Source organism: Protopterus annectens, chromosome 1.part1 (assembly GCF_019279795.1).
Source record: "Protopterus annectens isolate FY-2018-M chromosome 1.part1, PAN1.0, whole genome shotgun sequence".
NCBI lineage: Eukaryota > Metazoa > Chordata > Ceratodontiformes > Protopteridae > Protopterus > Protopterus annectens.
Window position 1 is genome coordinate 1832462584 of NC_056726.1, and position 22095 is coordinate 1832484678.

At 36.2% G+C, this 22095-nt stretch overlaps 1 protein-coding gene across 2 annotated transcripts in view; it reads left to right on the plus strand.

The window, feature by feature from the left end:
- Positions 1-22095, plus strand: part of LOC122812613 (kelch-like protein 31) — a 241315-nt gene that overhangs the window by 102130 nt on the left and 117090 nt on the right. For both annotated transcript variants that reach the window (XM_044084821.1, XM_044084822.1), the window contains exon 2: positions 16121-17341. In XM_044084821.1, the coding sequence (XP_043940756.1) occupies positions 16121-17341 (1221 nt within the window). The remainder of the gene's footprint in view (positions 1-16120; positions 17342-22095) is intronic.

The following is a 22095-nucleotide window of genomic DNA, read 5'->3' on the forward strand; positions in this document are numbered from 1 at the left end:
TGATTATAGTGCTTTGGCTAAACACATGATTCAGGAAGGTAGTAATCATACCTTTCTTTTCCAGGTTCTACAAGTTGTTGAAATTTTATTTATTTTATTTATTTTATTTAACATTTGTTGACCGGGAAAGTCTGACTAGGTTCCACAGATCCTGTTTTCAGTGGAGACCTGGGAAGAAACACTCCAGAAGCATTTATATTATTGAAATTAATATGAGGTTGGGGGATATTATTAATGAAACTGAGAGTATTGAACTACAGTGTATTTTACAGTTGGGCTCACATAGAGGTCTTGGGCTCAACAATAGTGTACCACTCAAACCTGTGTTGAGGGTGAAGAAACTCAAGTAAAGATGTCCCTGACAGTCTTTTCCTTTAAATTTTGCACTAGTTGATAAATGATGTAGCAAGTTTTTATTGGCTGTTGTTTTTAAATGTATAGTATTTAAGTATGGTTTAACTGATTTTTGGTTGTCTGAAGAAACAGTGGGTTTCACTGCAAAAGCGCTCACCTTTGCAAATAGTTTTTATGGTTTCACTTTGCTGCCTCATTTCAATTTGAACTTATTGAATTCAGACTTTCTTGTTTTCTGCCTGGGTCTTCTATTGGATTGAATATTTATATTATTTTGGACAGATATATATCAGACTTCTAATGCAATATAAATGTATACTTACTGTATAAACAATTAATATTTACATGAAAGACAGATGACAAGCAATTCAGTCATAGTAGAGTAGGATGTATCTTATATAAAACCTCAGTAAAAGATTATAGCACACAGTTATTTAACATATTCACCCTTATTGATGAAGTCTGTGTGTGCCTACTGTTGAAGGTTGGGCGCCGGGCTGGCAACTCGACACTGTAAAACTCCACTGCCAGTCATGAGCAGACAGGTGATCTGCTGTGGCGACCCCTAACCGGGAAAAGCCGAAAGAAGAAGAAGAAGAAGATTGATGAAGTCTTTCAAAACGTATTACTTAATATAAATAGATAGTAATAATATTTATACCTAATGTTTATAATACAATGTATTTTACTGGATTTATCAAAAGTTATATTTCATTGTTTGCCAGCATTTAAGTAATCACTTTGTTTGTTGCTAACTTACTTAAAGCATCAAGTTTGTTTTATGTGAACATTGATGAAAGTTACTGCATTTTAATTATCAGCGCATCCCTCTTTCCCCTATTTCCTACACATAAGGATTTTCATATCTGTCATTTCTTATTATAATATGAGTGAAATTACAGGTTAAAAACAACAAATTCACTTATTGTGATTAATGATTACAAGTTCCCTTTCCATATTCATAAACTGGCATTTTATGGCAGATACTGAAAGTTTTTAGATTTAAATGGCAACATTCTTTTTTGTACAATCAGCAAAGGTTAAACTGAGTGATTATTGTCAATTTAATACTATTTGCTCAGAATGTGATTGTTACATTCTGTGACATTCCTAGTTCAGGCTTCTATTGTTTCCCTTGAACAACTTTGTCAGTTTGATGTCATGTATAAAACATTAGTCACCTTGGTAACAGTTAAAATATTATGTATGGTCAAGATGGGTTACAAAACCACAATTCAAGTTAAAGGAATTACATGACTTGTTATGTATATTTACTTATATAAGAAAATCATCATGCTTCCCCTTGATGTTCAATGGTAATGTATGTCATTTATGACAAGTTAAGACAGTAGTGTTATACACAAGCCCATGTTATTAAATCCTGTCTTTAATATGTAAATTCTGCAGACTGCTTCATCTTATATGACGATTATATATTTTATGTCGAGATTTACTAAAATCATACATTACATAACTATTGTGGTTTTTTTTTTTTTTTTGGCTGTTGCTTAGTTATTTGAGAGACCACAAGCTGTAATGCTTATTCTTATTATTAGCTCCTTCCAAGCATGTTTATACAGTCCATAGACTTTAAATTATGAGACCCTTCTAGTTTCTTATTTGTTATAAGTATATTTCCATCCTTACATACACATATATTAGTACTTCAAGCACTGGCAACAATACCTATTCAGTTTTGCCAGAATACCATTCACTAGTTCATGTGGTGTGTTTCCAGGCTGTTCTTAAAATATCCAAACCAATATTTGTCCTGTTCCATTTTTCCAGCCTGTTCCATGCAGTGGCACTCTGCCAGTGAACCACTCAATATACCTTCCATTCCCACAGATATTTCCATGAAGGAAATCTGATGACTCTCCAGCACTTCCCAGCAACCCCAAACAACCCTACAATCAGCTATCCCCATATGCCCAATACGTTCGAGCAAGCTCACCTCCCAGACCACTGCAAAGGGTTCTGCGCAAGACCAAGTGCTCTTAGTCTGTCACAATAACTCAGACTTCCACTCTTATGTAAGTCCTTAGTGTATTTGGACCAAAATACATTTTAAATATAAAATTGTGCTTATTATTTATTTATTTATTTTTATCAAGAATCAACTTAATGAGCTAAACGAAGTGTTGGGAGACCATCAGTATGTGTACACATGGTTTAAAATAGCCCTTTTATTATTTTTATGTTTGTTTTAAACCAAAAACATTGTCGAGAATCATCTCAGAGGCTCCTCAGAGCCATTAAGCATTATCGTCACTCTGTCTCCATTACCATAGCAACCTGGGAGTGTCTGTTTCTGTTAGTGTGTCTGTGTACTGCATACCAGAGGCTCACGATGCACCTGAAGCAAAGCTTCACTTCACTGCAACTTCAAGCCTAAAGTCCCTCCCTTTCAGCAAGGCAGCAGCAAGGAAAAGAACGGAGAGTGAACAGATAACAAAAAACAAACTCCCAACAAGCTGCCACAACAAGAGATAACACATTCTTCCAGCCAACCTCTCATTTAGCAGATGTATAAACAAACTATTCTCTGCCAAAATATCCCAATTCACAGTTTTATCCACCCCCTTCACCTGGATCCAGGCTAAACACCAAATGCTTCTTCCTAATACACAAGCATCAGTAAACCTCAATTACAAGCCACAACGCACAGCTTCCCGGAGAAGAAAACGGCAACATACAACTGCTGCCAGACACAGCTGCATCCACACACACCATGTCAGGCTTAATCAAAACCACTCAAAGCTATGATACCTGCCATAATTGATATTAACTATGTTTAGACAAAATAATAATGACATTTGTACTAGCTGCCAGACATGGCTGCATTCACGCATACCATATCAGGATTGATCAAACAGCACTCAAAGCTATGATACCTGCCATAATTGATATTAACTATATTTAGACAGAATAATGATGACATTTGTACTAAGAGCTTGTTACTATTATTCAACCAGGATATACATGACATTTCTAAATCATACTTTAACTGAAGAAAGCATTAGTCTCCATGACAGCATTTTTTTTCAAAACACTCTACTGTTACTGCTATTATATATGATTTTAATTTGTTACATTTGAGTCTGAACTCTGATGAATGGTACCTTGTTGAATTAATTAATTAATTACTTAAATTATTATAAGTAAAAACAATGAAAAATGAACAAGATAAGTATTCACTGAGTTCAAGAAGGGGAATAGAAACTTCTATGTTTATATTATATGTTGCTTTGTTTGGCTTATATATAATGTAAATAGTAACCCATCTTGACCTACCTTTGTTTGTGAAGAATTACTGGACTCTTTGAACATTCTGAATAAATCATTACTGTTTCTTAGTTGTTTAAGAAACCCTCCTTTTTTAAATAAAAACAGATGACAAGTGATGTACCATATTATTTGATACTTTGAAAGATGTAGTTGTAAGAGTTATTTTTTGGGACAGCTATCTTGGAATCAGGTTTTGTTTCTTCTTCTTTCTAGCATCAGTCCAAGGATTTGTTTATTTTATTCTTTTAAGAGTAGGGCCCATCCATTCCATTTCTTCTGAGATAGACACTATGTTGCTGTTTTTGATGAATATAGTAGCTTCTTCTAAGTCATTAAAGGTTCTCATCTCATTGGCAAAAAGTATTTTTATCTTGGCTGGAAAGGCCAGCTCTGCTTTAATATTTATTTATTTATTTATTTATTTATTTATTTTATTTTACATTTGTTGACCGGGCTAGTCTAACTGGATATATGTCCATTTTCAGTAGAGGCCCAGGGAGAAAAGCTCCAAGACATATGCAAAAATACAATGTAAAAAGAAGTACAGTAAAGATACATACAAACTGAAATATAGAAAGTAGTAGGAGTTAGGAAATAAAACAAAAAAGAAAAACTTTTTTTTTTGTAATAGCAATAGATAAACATTCTTATAACAATACTAACTTCAATACTAGCAATAGATAAACATTGTTTTTGTTTCAACAGTTTTGTTTCAACAGTTTTATTATTGGCCAGACATTTTTCCTTTATTGTAGTATTCTGGAAGAATAATCATCGGCAAACCTTATCAGGCTTTGATTGTATTTTAAGGGTGATTTTCTCCAGGCAGATTTTAATATTAGTTCCTTGTCCAGAAATGAAAGAAATTTTATAACTATGGATCTAGGTGGAGTATTTGTTGAGTTAGAAGCAGGTTTCCTCACTGCTCTATGCGCCCTTTCAATTCCAAATGAAAGTCCCTCTTTCAAGTCTAAAAATTCAGGAATCCAGGTTGTTAAGAATGAAATAATGCCTTCTTCAGTGTTTTCAGGCAGACCAAAGATCCTTATGTTGTTTCTCCTTTCCCTGTTTTCTAAGTCATCTATTTTGTTAAGTAGCCATGTATTCTGTTTAAGCAGAAATTCTTTTTGGAATTCTTCCTCTTTGAGTCTCCCTTCAATGTCATTTAGAGAAGTCTCTATAGTTGTTATTTTTGTATGGTATTGCTGTAATAGTTCCTTAAGAGTATCAGTCTGTTTTTCAGAATTTAATTTGAGGTTTTCTAAGTCATTTTTAAAGTCATCCATCTTCAAAGATAGTTCCTGTAAGGTAGATGTCATCAATTGCAGTTCTTTTTTCAAAGCAGCATCTGGATGAGAATTCCTTGAGTTGTTCATATTCAGTGACTCAATATATATCTCCAAGTTACTTGACAGGAAAGTTTTTGTATATCTCCACCAAAATTGATATTTATGTAGTTTAGTAGTTTATAGATTTCAGATGTTTTAAACTTGAAAATAATAAAATTTTCCTATATTATTATACTAGTTTCTGGAGCTCTCAAATTTCACTGACCCCCCCCCCCCACTGTAGCTAAATTTGATGCAGACTGGATTGCAATAATGGGTCTACAACAAATATGTCATTGTGATTTTGACTTGCGCACACACACACACACACACACACACACACACACACACACACACACACACACTAAGCTTATATAAAGTACTATGAAGTCACAAAGCATTGGAGAGAAAGAAAATGGTTTGTTTTTCATAAAACACAGACATTTTCCTTTATTAATTATGTTATGAATTTGTGAAGGGAAATTCCTTTTCTGAAACAGATTCTTTTTTAAATTATGTGATATGAGCATTTCTATGTCAGCAAAATGTCTGATCAATAAGGTATCCATATATTTTGAAGAAAATTAATAATTCTTCAAAGTAGCAAGGCTAAATCAGAAGTTCAAAATTATAGTGCAGTGGAAAAGTATGTCTGGACCTCATAAAATAATGTGTTTCTGCAGTAATGAATGATGTCAGTAGCAAACAAGAACAGAGTTCATATACTGCTTTTGTACTGATAACTGACTTACTGTTGAACCAAAACTCACCAGATCAACAATTTAAAAATGTTATCTTGAAGATGCAGCATGAACTTAGGTGCTGCTATGATATCCTGTAACTTGTATTTATGCCACATTGTTGAAAACACTTCATTGCCTCTTACAAATCAGTACGTCTTTGTGCAATAATTCCAGAGGTATGTTTTTTTGAGGAGGGTGTTTTTATGTTTGCCCATGTCAGAAGCCCTACAACATATTGGATCCCACTCACAAAACTGCATTTAGCTCCTAGGTTAGCAAACATTCCCTTTTGTTCTGAACGCAGACCCTCCCTTTCCTCAACTAGGCAACATACATCAGATCTCAGTGTGTTCTACAGGTCATGCTGTTTGGCTTGAGCCTACCACCAAAAAAAAAAAAAAAAAACATAAACTGGTGGCTGAGTGAGCTCTTCCCATTGTTTGCTGGCTATGGGGTGTCTGTGTTCAGCTTCAGGGACTGCTGCAAATTTTCACTTGACAACTGTCTAATTTAAATTTCCATTTTCAGGAATGCAGGATAACAATGATTTGAATGGTGGCTGTGTTTACATGATATCACGAGTGGCTGAAATCTGTTTGTGCTTATGCGGTATGCCCTGCCATGAACCGTGCTGTTCATATCTTAGCATTACTGTCTGGTGCTGCATATGTATATCTTAGCATGAACATAATTAGTCTCCCAAGTGGAAGTGACAGCATTTCCTGATTATCTAAGTGACAAGGTGGAAGGGCACTGCAGCAAAGACACTTGACTTGGGAACCAGAGTCTACAACTCAGAGGAAGGACAGACTAGAATGGTGTGAGAAATGTGGTGAGGGACAGTCTTTGGAAGACAGTGAGGGATGTCATTAGAATGAATGATAGACTCATGGCAATTAAGACTTTAGTGTAAGGATAGGGCAGTAAACATGCCATGTATTTTGGCATGTGTGAGGATGACAGAACAGATGTGCAGTCAACCAAGGTGCAGACATAAGGTACATAAGAAAAGCTGGTGATGGAAATCAGAAGTCCAAGATGTTATCCAAAGAGAGAAGGAATGCAGGAAACAGTGGAAGGGCAGTTGCAATGGCAAAGAAAAAGGTGCCAGAGAAACTCTTCCAGCTTCTGGAAAGTGACCCAGCAGATGACATAAAGAAGGTCTGTCATTAAGCGCAGCAATTAAAGAAGGATAACTAGATAGTTAGTTAGTACTATTCATAAGAGGATGCCAGCAGTAATCTGCTCACTGCTCCACAACGGTAAATGGATGGAGTACTTCAAGAAGGTTTTGAATGAAGAAAACCCTACAGAAGCTGTACTGCTGCATGCACAGCCTACAACAAAAGAAGAAGGAGAAGACATCCTACAAGAAGTTCAATATGCAATAAGTTAGCTGACGTCAAGGAAAATGGCAGGCTCTGATAAAGTCACTGCAGATATAATCAAGATGATCAGAAGCATTGCTAGGGTGGGACGAAGTGTGCAACAGCTCTGGGCACAAGATGTCAGAGATCGCAATCTGCAAACATATATTTTTTTTCATTTCAATGCACCTTGCCTTCATGTAAATGCAAGGGCAAGAAGCAGAGATGGAGGGCTGTAGGATCTAGTGCCCTCAAGTGCCAGTTTGCCAGTCTGGAGAACGCCCTTTTTTTTCTCTCATGAGGGTGTTAAAGACCAGACACTACTAAGAGGAGAAGGACCAAATTGGAGAATATACTTTTTTTTTAATTGCTCTCATGCTGAGTGTGAAGGTTTAAGGGAGTAGAATGTTATGAATTAGCACCAGATCAGAGAATGAACTTTTATTTTGCTTCCCAGCCTTTGAGGGGTGCCGGACTGGGGAATAGCACTGGGTGCCAAATGAGCCCCTGAAAACTCTGAAGATGATAACTGGAGAAAAAGCATTCTAATACCAGTGTACAAGAACAAAGGGGGTAATCATAACTGTAGGCAGTACAGAGTTATCAAACACCTGTAACACTGCATAAAAATGCTAAACAGGGTGACTGATAAGTAAGCAGAGTAGTAAAAAGTAAGATGGGAGATGTGCAGTTCAGATTCTGAACAGGATTCAGTGCAACTGACCCAATGTTTGCAATAATGCAGATAGTAGAGAAGCTGAAGATGAGAAACTAATATAAACTGGGCAAAGAAAGCTGATTTGGGAAGTTCTATGATGGTTCAAAGTCCTAGGAACATTATCATTAGTGGAGGCTATCCGGAGAGATCACAAATGAGAAAAAGTTTGCAAAATGTATTCTCTCTAGCGCCTCAGCACAAATGCCTTCAAGGAGTAAAAAAAAACACTTTGTTGCCTTCACATATATACTCTCAGAACAAATTAACTTAACAAGTATTAATTACTAAATCACATATTTCCAATTACACTCATTATTTAAACCCTTTGGTATTAATGTATCATATTTTAATAAATACAATGTCTCTTTGTACAACAACTTATCTTTGACATCCACATGTTCCCCCACGCTTGTACAAATATGTTCCAAAATACTACCTTTAAGAGAATCTGGATTACTGGAATGAAATTGCTTAAAATGCATCCCTAAGGGACTATCAAGATGTTGATGCTTGATGTCCCTAATATGTTTCTGTAACCTGATCTTAAATGATCTTTGACTCTCCCCTATGTAAACAATTAATTTGATTGAACATTTTAAAACATAATCCCCTTGGTATAACATGAAAACTCAATATAAAACTCAATATTGGGATAAAACGTAATACCATTTATCTTAGAAAAACTATGTATAATATATTTATACACAGAACACTTAACCACATTCAAATGTGCCTTTTTTAAGAAAAAGTTGTCTATTAAGCCTCTCAGATGGGGAAATAAATCTACTATGTACTACCATATCTGCAATATTTTGTCCTCTCTTATAAGAAATGAATGGAAATTTATTAATTACATTAGAAAACGCCTTATTTTTAAAATGCATAGGCCAATATTATTTTAGAGAATGTACTAATCACTCACTCAATATACTACATGTCATAACAAAAAATATACCTTTACTATCAAGGTTTGTACTTTTATTAAAATATTCTGTATGCCCATTGTAAGACTGACAAAATGGTGCTTGCTTCTCTCTTTGTTGCTATATTTTTTATTATTATTAACTGCATTTTGTTATTTACCAGTATGCTTATTCCAGACTTTTTGCAAGGAATCTCTATTTTGTTCTTTATAATAACCCCTTTTAATAAACATTCCAGCTGTGTGCTGAGCTTCCTCCACAAATTTTTCATTTTGATTACAAAGTTTATCTAAATGTATAAACTCCCCATAGGGAAGACCAGAAATAAGATGAGGGGGTGGCAACTGTTGCCATACAAAAAAAAACATTGCTTTCATTAAGTTTCCCATGTACATATGTTATAATTCTTCTGCAGTCCAAACCCATCAAATCTAAATCCAAAAAAAGATTCTTGTTTCCCCATTTGTATTCCATCAAACTTAAATCAAAACCTATTATTTTGCAGATCATTAATAAAATCATCTACATGCTCACTACCCCCTTGGCAAATAAAAATCAAATGATCAATAAATCAAAAATATTTGATAACATTTTTTCTAAAGAAGGAATGATGATTCACATATTCTACCTCAAATTTGGCCATTACAATATTCATAGACATCTGGGTGAAAGAAGCCCCCATTGCTGTACCTAGAATTTGGTGAAAAATTTTAATTAAACAAAGAAATTAGTTTTCAAGCAAAATACTAATGACTCTATAACATAATCAGATAGGGGACTATCCCCTAAATAATAATACAATGCTTGTATCCCATAAGTATGTTGAATATTGGTATACAGTCATTTAACATACATCACTAACCAATACATATTTCTTTACTATCTTATCCCTTGGATTTTCTCTAAGATGTTTGACGTATTTTTAAAATAAGGTGGAATTTTTACTACATATGCTATCACATATTCATGTAGGAGCACCCCAAAATTATGAAGAAAATAGTTCCATGCCGAAACTATGGGGCAACCACTAAAATTCTCAATGCCTTTATGTAGCTTGGGAAAGCAGTAAAAAGTAGCTATCTGGCATGTATTAACACTAAAGTGTTTTTCTATATCTCACCTTGAAAAGTTACCCAAGCATATACCTTTATCCAATAACAGTACATATTAATTTAAATAATCATTATACCTATGAACATCACATTTTTAATAAGTTAAAACATCATTCAAATGGTTGTAACACATTTCCGCATGTTGTATATGATTCATTAAAACAATTTTATTTCCCTTGCCGGCTGGTTTTATAACCAGCAAGTGTGGCCCACAGTATGAATAACATAATCCAATGAGCCACCAACAATTCATGCAAGTAAGGCCAGCTGCCCGGCAAAAAAAACAATTAATATACACCGATACACGAGCCAGCACTCCTCACACTATGGTGAATCACCAAGTGTGGCCCACAGCATGAATAACACAATCCAATGAGCCACCAACAATTCAGGCAAGTAAGGCCAGCTGCCACCTTGCCTGAATTATTGGTGGTTCATTGGAGTGTGTTATTCATGCTGTGAGCCACACTTGGTGATTCACCATAGTGTGAGGAGTGCTGGCTCGTGTCTTGGTGTATATTAATTGTTTTTTTTTTGCCGGGATAAAAAAATCTAACAAAGGGAGGTATAAACCTACTATTGCACTTAATCTCATTAGTATCTAACTTACAATTAAGCATTTCATTCTTCTTCCCCTAATAACTCTTCATCAAAAATGCAGGAGGAAAATGTTGTATCAGCACTGTTATCCAAATCCCCCATTTGTTTATTATTAAAAAAACTGCAGTTTCTCTGCAAGTTGAAACAATTCATATTTAAAAATATGAAAATAAGGCAACGCAGGGGGTACAAATTTTAAACCCAGATTTAATACAGATAGAATTACATCTGACAACTCATATTCTGATATATTAACAGCTAAAGTCTGTGTATTTTCAAGACATTGCCATCTAGTTTTCTTAGAATTTAATTTAATTATCCATCCCTATAATTGTATTGTCCCCACTTATTTCTACCTCTTTTCTTACTCTTCTGCTGGAGTTCTCTGGTGGAATTCTGATGAAAACTTTCAGTATGTGCTGTAGGATCCTGTGCTGCTGGTAATGGAGGAAAGGAGCCCCTTCACTGTCCACCTCCATGACTGTGCCCATATCTTCTGACGACACGAAGGAAACTGTAGAGAGTTTTTCAAAACTTCCCCCTACAGGTGATGAATTACTGGAATCTGTTTTTTTTTATCTGTGGCAGTTATATTTGCTTTATTGGACTGTTTTCCAGATGTTTTTGCTATGTGCAGAGATCCACTGACAAAAATACAAATGCTGTTCAGACTCGAGGAGGGGGGTCCCAGCCGCAGTGGGTATGCAACACAGCTCAAATCTGAGCCCACTCCTCTTCATGCTAGTGGTAGACTACATCAGCAAACAGATCAAAGGGGATAGATCAACAAAGCTTGTGTATGTTGACAATGTGGCACTACTCTGAGCAGGAATTTGGCAAAGTGACAGGGGACAGGAAAGTAAAACTGAAGGCATTTGGAAAGAAAGTGAGTACAGACAAGCCAGTGGTCATAGTAGGAAATGGGGGAAATCCGAAAACATTTAAAATTGAGATAGAAGGCTAAACAGAGAAACAGGTTAACAGTGTCAAGTATCTAGGAAGTGTGGTTGAAGGGAAGGGAAGTCTGAATTAAACACGATTGAAGCTAGAATTAGAGGCACTATAGCCAGCTGGCAAGGTATTAGGGGTATTATGTGGCAAAAGAATGTTGAAAAGTAAGGTGTACAAACAGTGGTGCAGACAGTACTTCTGTATGACATAAAAACCTGGGCAGTGAAGGCATAATTGCTGAGGAAGGTTGAGGTGATGGAAATCAATTGCCATGGATGTGTAGTAGGGTACACAATGTTGGACAGAAGAAGAAAGGAGTACACTGGTACAGATGCCAAAGTAGCTCCAATTACAAAAAACGTTAAAAAAAGATTATGGTAGTTCAGTCACACATGCAGAAAAGCAAAAGATGATTTGGTAAAACAGATTTGATAGAGCCAGGAAAAAAGTAAGAGGAGATGAGGATGCCCAGCCAAGAGAAGGCTGGATTGTATAGCAGAAGACCTTTCACAGGCAGGCACTGCTATCCAAGAAGGTGAGAAAGTAAGAGAGTAACATATCTAGTAGCACCTAATACAGGGAAGTAACAACATTGGCTCTCGTACACAAAACGCATTATATCATGCACATGATTTCATTCTGTATTTTCTGTGTCAAGGACCACATGCTACCTCTTTGCTGCTGCTGCAAAGTACTGCGCCCATCTCTGTCTGTGTCATAGTATTGCTGCTGCATGTTCCCTTGATGCTCCACCTCTCCTTTTGCTGCTGCTATGACTAATATGGAAGGCCATGCCAATATATTTAACAATTACTGCAGAGGATTAAGGCTATGAGCTGGTAATGATTTGCTTCCTGCAGTCACGAGTTTGATTCTCTCAGACTCCATTTTCCTACTATGTGACCTGAACTGTCCATCTAGCAAGTTACCGCATCTACCAGCCAGGGACCCTGTGGAAAATACCCTGATAGCAACCTTTGTTAGAGGTTGGACATGTGTCATACATGTGAAAAGCGAACTGCTCAGGTTTTGCACAGAGACATTATGAATTACAGATCACCAAGCAGTTCCAAAATTGGAAGCCCTTTCTATTGATGTATTGCAGCCCCTTTGGTCAACTAGGGCCTTAATGGCATTATGCTTGCAATCTGTGTCTCCCAAGAACTTGGGTAAATGGGCTATGTTGTAACTACCCTGTGTGGTACTGGTCATCTTCATTGCTGTTCTGGGAGCCACATATTCTCCTCCACCTGTTGTAACATAATGTAAAGGACGTGGTTTAGGATTCATGGAGGTTAACATCTGAAATGCACCTAACATGTCCCCCTCACAAGATACTGAAAGTTTCTTGTAGCTAAGATGGAGAAAACTGCACATATGTTTGTGTCCACAGGAATGGGTGTTTCATGTGCCCATACTTATTCAGCTTATAGGAGATAAAGTTTGACTAGTGTCTCTGTCCACAATCTGCTAGTCAGTGAGCTAGTCATACACCAGGCACTGTCTTTAAGCCCCCCTCCCCATTGGTGTGGACGACTGTGCCATGAAACAACATGGGCACTTACTCCATTGGCAGTCACTAACACATACTATATATAGCTCATTTGCATATCATTATGCAGGCATGCATTGCATACTGCACTATTTTGGCCCTTGGGCAACCATGCCACCTGTGCCTTATAATCACTCACACCCTGTACATGGCTGTTTTCTGTGCTAATTTGCATTGTGCAGTAAGCTACTTCTAAGAATCTAACCCAATGTCTCTGAAACTGGTTTTAAATCTTTAAGCAAACTTTACAAGAAACTATGTCATTATACTCAGCTACAGACTGAAAAAATTTTAGCTATAAAGACACACACATGTATTCCTTTTCATTTACTGTATGCAGTCTCGCATTTGTCTATATTTGGAGTGTGCTACCATATTTCTATTGACAGAAAATGCTACTTTTGTAATCACTCATATATATATATATATATATATATATATATATATATATATTTTTTTTTTTTAATGACGTAACACCAGCTTGAGGGACTATATTATATTATCGTATGCTCACAAAAAACGACCCCATGTAAGCGAAAGCTTGCAACACTGAAACCTCAGAACAGTGATTTTTTCATGGGAAAAAGTCGCTGTTTCAAAATAAAAAAAAACAAAAAACTTTAAAACATTACATAATGTGGGGGAGCCTTGCCCCCCCCACACATCCCCTACTTAAATATACCAACTTCGAAATCGCACTACAGTGCCAAAAATGGCAAAGTAATGAAAGCGGCCAAGCAAATTCTTTCCCAGGGAAAGAATTTGCTGAAAAGTCACTTCGCTATTTTGCCTTTTCGCTCTTTTCGGTTCAATCAAGAAGCATTCGACAAACTGCATCTGCGATCTGGTAATAGGGAACCCCAGTTTGATACAGATGTGTTTTGATGTGTTTTGAAGTTGTACTGCATTTCTCACCCTGAAAAAATCCCTAATATTATGCAGGTTAGCAGAATGTGAAAGAAAAATTATTTAAAAAGCCTGTATTGGATACCTACCTAGAAAATGTGATATCTTAAATAGCCTTTAATGTTTTTAAGGAACTATCCATCAAGTGTATGCTGCACCCAAAATTACAATTTTATCTTCAAGGAATTACATGTTGATCATAACTAAATTTGGAGAGCTTACTTCGCCCTGATCAGTACAGGTTTTTTTGGTTGTGGCACCTTCCCATTGACAGAAAGTATCCCTTTTCTGTTAAGAAGTATGCATTATTTTCAGTACAATACATTCTGGATGTGTATTGCATTCTGTAATCTAAAAGGAAGTTATATACCCACACCCTCTGGAAATGAACATAATGCAACTTGACAAAATGTGACAATGGGAAGTTTGTGTATCAGCATTCGATACCGACATGTATATTTATCAGTCAGTAGCTCAGACTTTGGCAGCTATTAATGAAACTGTCAGGGCATTACATTCAAGAACCTAGCCATTTAAGGATGCCATTTTATCAGTAAGCATATATTTATGTATAAATATATAATATGTTTACTACTAATATAATGACTTACATTCAGGTTAATTTAAAAGTCATCTGGACCATTGTGCCCTTGTCAGGACTATGATTTTTTTGGCAGTGCCATATTTTATGACACATTTAATGCATTTTGGCAGACTGTGATTTTAAAAACAGCTACAAGTTAGTATTTTGTGCGTATGTTTAGGAAAAAATATCTCAATTATTGTTTAACAGTTCTTAGTAAATATTTGGGGGGATTATGCAGATATTGGAAACTAAGGTATATGTCACACCTAATGTTTCTATTTTACACTTAAGGATTCGGATGCAGTTTAACATTGAAGTTGGCTAAGTCATTTGTTCACCTTCATAAAACTAAAGGGAAAGGGTGAGGGATTGGAGAAAGGAGATACTGCCAAATGCGGGGATGAAAAAAGATGAGAAAATACAAAATGTCTTATGGTGACTATTGACGGAATTCATGATAGGAAGTAAAGTCAAGACATGGGTAGAAATAAAAGACTAATATCAGTTAGAAGAGAATTTAAAGTGGGAATATATGGAAGTGATGGATATGTTAAAGAAGATTAAATGGGGGAAGGATGAAGACTATCAGGTTCCACATTTTATTTGCACATAATGGAATACAGAGAAAAGGAGGGATCAAGGAAAGCATTGCAATCTATAGCATATCAGTTGATGACCAGTATGCAAGAGGGTACTATTAGGAAAACAAAAGAACCATGGGTTAGGTAACTGGCTACTCTGGTATTTGAGCAAGAGTAGTGCCAAGTAAACCAGATTCCAAGGCAAGCGACAAAGTCTAGACAATTCAAAATTTTTGCATGGGAATGTTTATATAGATATGTTTATACACCCAATAGGATTGTCAGATTGTACCCAGGAGTGGAGGGTTTATATTGGAGATATAATGGTTGGTAATAGGGTACCTAGGTGCATATCTAGTGGGGCTGTGATAAACTAGTGAATTATAGAAGGGAACTGCAAGTGTTAGACAGTTTTTAAAGGAACTTGGTTATTTCAGAAAAGATGGCCTTCATGGGTTAGACTAAAGATATACCACTAAGATTTCAAGGTTTATTGGGGATAATTCTATTAATGGCAAAAATCCATAACTAGTAAGTGGAAGATGAGTGATCCTCCCACAACTGGTAAGGTGAAGAGGGTGGTTACATGGTTGGCAGAGAGCAAGAGAGAGGGAGAGAGACAGAGGAGGGGATATGGCCAAGAAGAAAAAGGCAGGCATATTTGAACTAGTAAGAATTATGGCTACAACTGTCATATGTAAAGGAGAGATATGTGCAATACTGGAAGTTGAGAGCTGGGAGGTGATTAATTGAATAAGCAGATGGATATAACTCAAATGCATTAAACATCACAAAAGATATATGTATTAAATTTTGTCTTGTGACAATGCATCTAGAAAAGAAATACTGTAATGGGTGTATTGTTTTGTAATCATACCTTTTGTATTAATCTTTATTTTCTTTGTGGAAGTTTAATCAGTCTGGATTAATAATGATATTTCTTAAAAAAGAAAAATGTATTAGCTATTCAAACTGAAACCATATTCAGGTCTCAGCGTGTGTGCAGTACTTTGCTTAATGCCAGTCTTCTTTCATTTTTCACAACTTTTACAGATTTTCCCCTATTTAGAATTCTTCTGAATCCTCTTTGTGTTTGTTTTTTTTTTCACAGATTTGCATTTGGTGATTATAACAGTGTACCAATGGCACCCAAAAAGAAGAACTCAAAGAAAAACAAAGTAGAAAAAGATGGGGCACCAGTATCTGCTGTTGTGGTGGAGGGCACTACCATAGACATTGATCATTTTAACCAATTGAATGGGCTGTATGACACCGGATCAAGTGGGTTCCAGTGTACTGCCACCGAGCTGTCCAATCCCACACATGGAACCAGTTTGTTAGAAGCATTCAGCAATATGCGCTTGGAACACTTCCTCTGTGACCTTACCATTTGCACTAAAACAAAATCTTTTGAGGTCCATAAATTAGTTTTGGCTTCTAGTAGTGCTTATTTCCATAACCTGTTAAAGAATGATCCCAAGATTCAAAGGACTGAACTTAATGATATATCCCCTTTGGGCCTTGCTACAATCATTACTTATGCCTACACTGGTAAACTCAATCTATCCCTCTACACTATTGGGAGTATAATCTCTACTGCATCACAGCTGCAGATGCTTGCTTTGGTAAAAATGTGTGCAGACTTCCTTATCCGGGAGATGAATGTAGAAAACTGCATGTACATTGCTAACCTTGCAGAGACGTATGAGCTAGAGCAGGTTAAGGGTGCTGCCAGGAAGTTCATACGTGCAAATTTCTTGCAGTTTTCAGAGCATGATCAATTTATGAAGCTCACATATGAGCAGATAAATGAGTTCCTGCTGGATGACAGTTTACAGCTTCCCTCTGAAGTGACTGCATTCCATATTGCTATAAAGTGGTTGGAATTTGACCCTAAACGTATTAAATATGCTGCTGAGATTTTAAACAATGTCAGATTTGGTACTATTTCCGCTGTAGACCTGGTTAATTATATTCAGCCTGTACCTCGAATGATGCAAGATCCTGATTGTCATAAGCTTTTGGTGGATGCTATGAACTACCACCTCCTTCCCTATCAGCAAAATGCTCTCCAGTCCAGAAGAACCAAGATCCGTGGAGGCCAGAGAGTCATAGTTGCTGTAGGTGGTCGTGCAGACCTGGCAGAAAAATCCCTAAGTAGAGATGTGCTGTACAGAGATACAGAAGGCAGCTGGAACAAGCTGACTGAGATGCCAGCAAAAAGCTTCAACCAGTGTGTGGTTACAATGGATGGCTTCATATATATAGCAGGAGGAGAAGATCAGAATGATGCCAGGAACCAAGCAAAGCATGCTGTTAACACCTTATGGAGGTATGGAAATAGTCTGTCAAAATATGGTCATGTTTTCTTTTCATATACTAAGAAACACAACACCTTCACGGATGACATGCAGGACTCACTGCTAATAGATAATAAAATATAACATTTATTTTGTACAATGGTTAACTGCTTTTGTCTGCATGAAATAATAACAGACTTCTTCAAAACTAAACAAGAATAATTAACCTCCTACATTTATATCCTTAGTTAAAAACAGCATAGCCCAGTTAACAATCTTAAAGGCACATGACCTACTAAACAGTCAATCTGCCAAGTCAAGATCACAAAATGATGAAACATGGTAAACATAATCACTGATGTCATATTATACACGTATTTATTTATTATGTATTCCTGTGGAATTCATAGGGGCATTTGTTAATTTATATATGCATCAGTTAATGAATTATTTGCTAGTGTAGTGAATATTATAATTATAATATTTATTTACAGTATTTATGTATTTATTTATTAAGAATTTTTATGTGTAATTATGTTTACCTTGTTTCATTATGTTGTGATCTTGACTTGGAAGATTGATTGTTTAATAGGTCATGTTTCTTTAAGATAGTTAATTTGGCTATGAAGTTTTTAACTAAGGATTTAAAAAGGATACAATTTTATATTTTATTATCTATTAATTGTGAGTCTTGTAAGTTGTCTGTGGCAGTGTTGTGTTTCTTAGTGTTGTTTTATTTCTGCTGTTCTTTCCACTGACATTCTTTTGAGTCATTTCTTTTTTATATAGGCTATTTACTATTGTTTCTATAACTGTTTTCTACTACATAGAAGGTGTCACAATGGCAAGGATTTTTTTTGCATTAAAACGTAAGGTTGTCAGTGTTCTGAAAGCCTTAACTATCTAGTCATTTAATAGAAAACCAAAAGACATGCTGGCAGTAAGAATGTCATTGTCCATTTTATAACCTGTATGCACTTTACCCTTCTGACCTCACTTGGAAAGAAAGTGTGGACAGATTCACATTTAACGTCTGAATAGTTTCATTTGTGTTGCTGCCTTTGCAAGAAGGAAGCACTGTAGACGTGGTACTGTAGATAGTGAACAGGTGGGCCACATTCCAAAACAGTCACTGACAATACTGACTCACAGCTCTTGGCCCCCAGGTGGGGTGTTTCCTCTTCAGAGCCTATATATCCTGCCTATCTGTGTCAGCATGAACTTTTACTAAGGTGTCTTCCCACATCCCAAAGATATTCTTACATGCTGTTGGGTTAGCTAACAATCCTCTAAACTGCGTGTGTGTGTGTGTGTGTGTGTGTGTGTGTGTGTGTGTGTGTGTGTGTGTGTGTGTGTGCGCATGTGTGCGTGTGTCTGTGTGTGTGCCTGCATGCGTGCGTGTGTGCATGCGCGTGCACATCCTGTGATTGTGTGGCATCTCATCCAGGACTAGTTCTCTGTCTTATGACTGTTGCCTTTAAGGATGGTTTCATACAGCTCTAAAGAGGATAAAGTGGGTATTAGAAAAAATGAATGAAGAATAAGTGAATGAATGATTAGAATGAATAAAATGTTGCAAGCTGGATCCTGTTTGAGTGCGTTTTAATTTGGGAAAGTTCTATGTGCTGCACTGCACTGAAAACCCACATTGCATACTCCATCGGCCTGTAACACTGATTGATCAAGATGGAAATGTAAAACTATAGTAAACTAGCAAAGGTTATTCAGACTAACCTGGAACAATAAAATATCTGGTCTGGATGTCATTCTGGAGTGCCAGTGTTGCCATATGCATATTACATCATACATTAAGCTGATTTTTTTTCAGACAGTAGAGTGCTTTGGTTAATGCTGTGTGGTATGTTTTTTTGTAATATGTATAGTCTAATACCCTTTGTGTATGAACAAATGAGAGAATATGGCTGTTAGTATAGCCATACAATAACGTCTGTATAAGTGGTGACATAGTTATTACATGATACAGAATAAGGATACTGTGGAGTGAGAGAATTATTTTGTATCTAGTGTTATATATCTCTTCTTAATGTTTTTTTCTGTATAGTAAATGGTAGGTAGGGAAATATCAACTGAAATCAATAAAAATGTTTGTAAATTTGTTGTAATGTATAAATGTATGATATTTACTGAAGATATTGTTTACTATAAAGTGCAGAATTCTCTACAGAACCATCAGTCTGACATAATCAAGAAAAGACAAATGGTCTCCTTATCTGGAGAACCAATGATGTTTACTAAAAGGTGATGTAACCTATATCAGAGGTTATATCACAGCTGTAAAGATATAACATATATGTATATGAACATTCTTCGCATGTGTTTTTGATAAATAACTTAATTTTGTTCTGAAGGCTAAAAAATGCTCCATCCTGATGACAACATTCCAAATAAATGTCAGGGAAGGTCATGCTCTACCTGTTGTTAGGCTACACATTCTGTTCACTTAATAGCAGCTGCCATAAGGAGATGTCTTTCTTTAGACTCAGTGGAAAAGAAGGTTTAATACATAGGAGGTTAAAATGCTATTTAATGTAACCTAAATAATTATGTGTACAGTTACCTTTATTCTGATGTGAAGAGTATTAGTGCTGAAATTATTTTTCTTAATAATATTATGACTGTTAAAATCATTTTGTCTAATCACTTTATTTCGGTTCATTATCTATAAAATTTATAAATATCCTGGATGAGTACAAATTAATACATTTTGGGTTTGTTATATACCCAGCTCATGAAATCAAGTTTCCTTTGTGTTTAACACCATTTGCAAGCTTGTGAAGTATTACTTACCATCATCTAAATGTTCAGATTGTACTTGTCAAGACTCTCTTTTCTTTACTTTACAGTTATTTCAAATTCCAGAGCAGCTAAAATATTAGCCCTGATTTTATTGGGAGGTAGTAGAGTAAGGTGGCTACACTTTAAACCTATGAGCAGTTGCAGCCAGCATTTCCGCCAAACATATAGAATACTTTTCACATTTGTGCTAACCCCTCCAAAATGGGTCCACTATGAATAATCATGTCTCATTTAATTAACATGTGATTGATTATTCAAACTCAAAACATGTAAAACCATGGGAGGTGTCTAATTAAAATAATTTCACTTTCAGTGTACCAACAGACACGCACTCAAACACACACAAAGAATGCTTTTTTTTTCAAGACAACAAGCCACTCTGTACCTTCCCAAGAAGAGGGCAAGCCTCCATACCCCCAAACCACACACACACACACACACACACACACACACACACACACACACACACACACACACACACATGTATGGATTTACTTTTATATCTCAACACCCACAACACTGAACATTATTTTCCTGAAATGAAAATAACAAATATTGAAAATCCTCAACAGCCAATTTTTCTCAGGGCAAGTAAACACTTGCAAAAACTTGATGTAACCATACTGCACTATGTCAAAACCCACCTGGGGGGCTATGCCCCACACATGCTCCATTGTGGGGGGCTGTGCTCCCCACACACCCCCAACTATATGTACCAACTCCAGGATCTCACTACAGTCGAGAAAAGGGCATATTTTCCCATGTTGGGCAAGTGTTTACTTGCCCTGAGAAAAATTTGCCTGTCTGAATTTTCAGTATTTGTTATTTTCGTCTCGGAAAAATAACGTTCAGTGTTGTGGGTTTCGAGATATAAAAGTAGATCCACATGTATAATATCAACTCCTTGGTCTTACACATTTGGAGAAGAGAGACTAGGTGAGGACAATGTAACACTCACCTTCTTGTTGTTCTCCGAATCTGGCTGCCATGTCAGGACCCATAATCTCTCAGGTTTGGCATTCTGACTGTCAGTCAGCTATCTTATGACAAACAGTATGTCTCCCTTCCAAACCCAAAGAGGAGGCTGCAGGGAAAATATCTGAGAAAAGGATGAGGAATGCAGAGGTGAGTTAGTTATAGATTTATGAAGTAAAGCAATAAACTCATGGCACTGGACAGTGGCAAGCAGCCAGCTGAGCCTGAGTAAATAAAAATGGCAAATGTGGTACGTGATCTGACTCAAGGTAGGCAGAGTCCTAAACAAAATAAATAAATTATTTTTCCTTAAAAAAATAAAATTGTACTCACTTTAAAGGGCTTATTTAGGTCAGATCATGTGCCAAGTTGCCAAATGAATTAAAAAAATTAACTGGTAATGATTCACTGATAGCTCATCCTGACAAGGGCCCATGTTCACCTGCAAGCTGCATTGTAGGTAATTTTGCTGCAGGCACCTATGGATGCTGGTGCAAAGCTTTCCAGTTTCAAGTCAGGTTGTATCTGAAAGACAGGATAGCTAGAAATGTTAGCATAAAGTTGAGCTTAAGTCACAGACATCTGATGCGTACTCTTTGTGTTACATTTTCCATTTATTTAAACGAGGCCCAATTTCTATTTTTTTAAAGGCCACCAGTCTTATTTGATTTTTAAAATTACTTCTGTTTATGGATTTAGCAAGATGCCTTTTGCTATATATGTACAAAAAAAGTTGGAAGGATGGGGTCATTGCAACTATTCCAAAGAACTTCAAAATAGTTTTACATTGAACTGAAAGTTATAATTGAAAAAATAAAGCCAAGAATCATAAACATGTACTAACACTGTAATTCATTCCCTGTTAGATTATTTCCTTAAAAATACATACAAATCAAATAAACTCTGCTGCTGACTTAAAGGTATGTAGATGGGTCCACAAATTACTTCCCCTTCCTTTTCTGATATTCCAGGAATGTTCAGAACTGATCTTTAG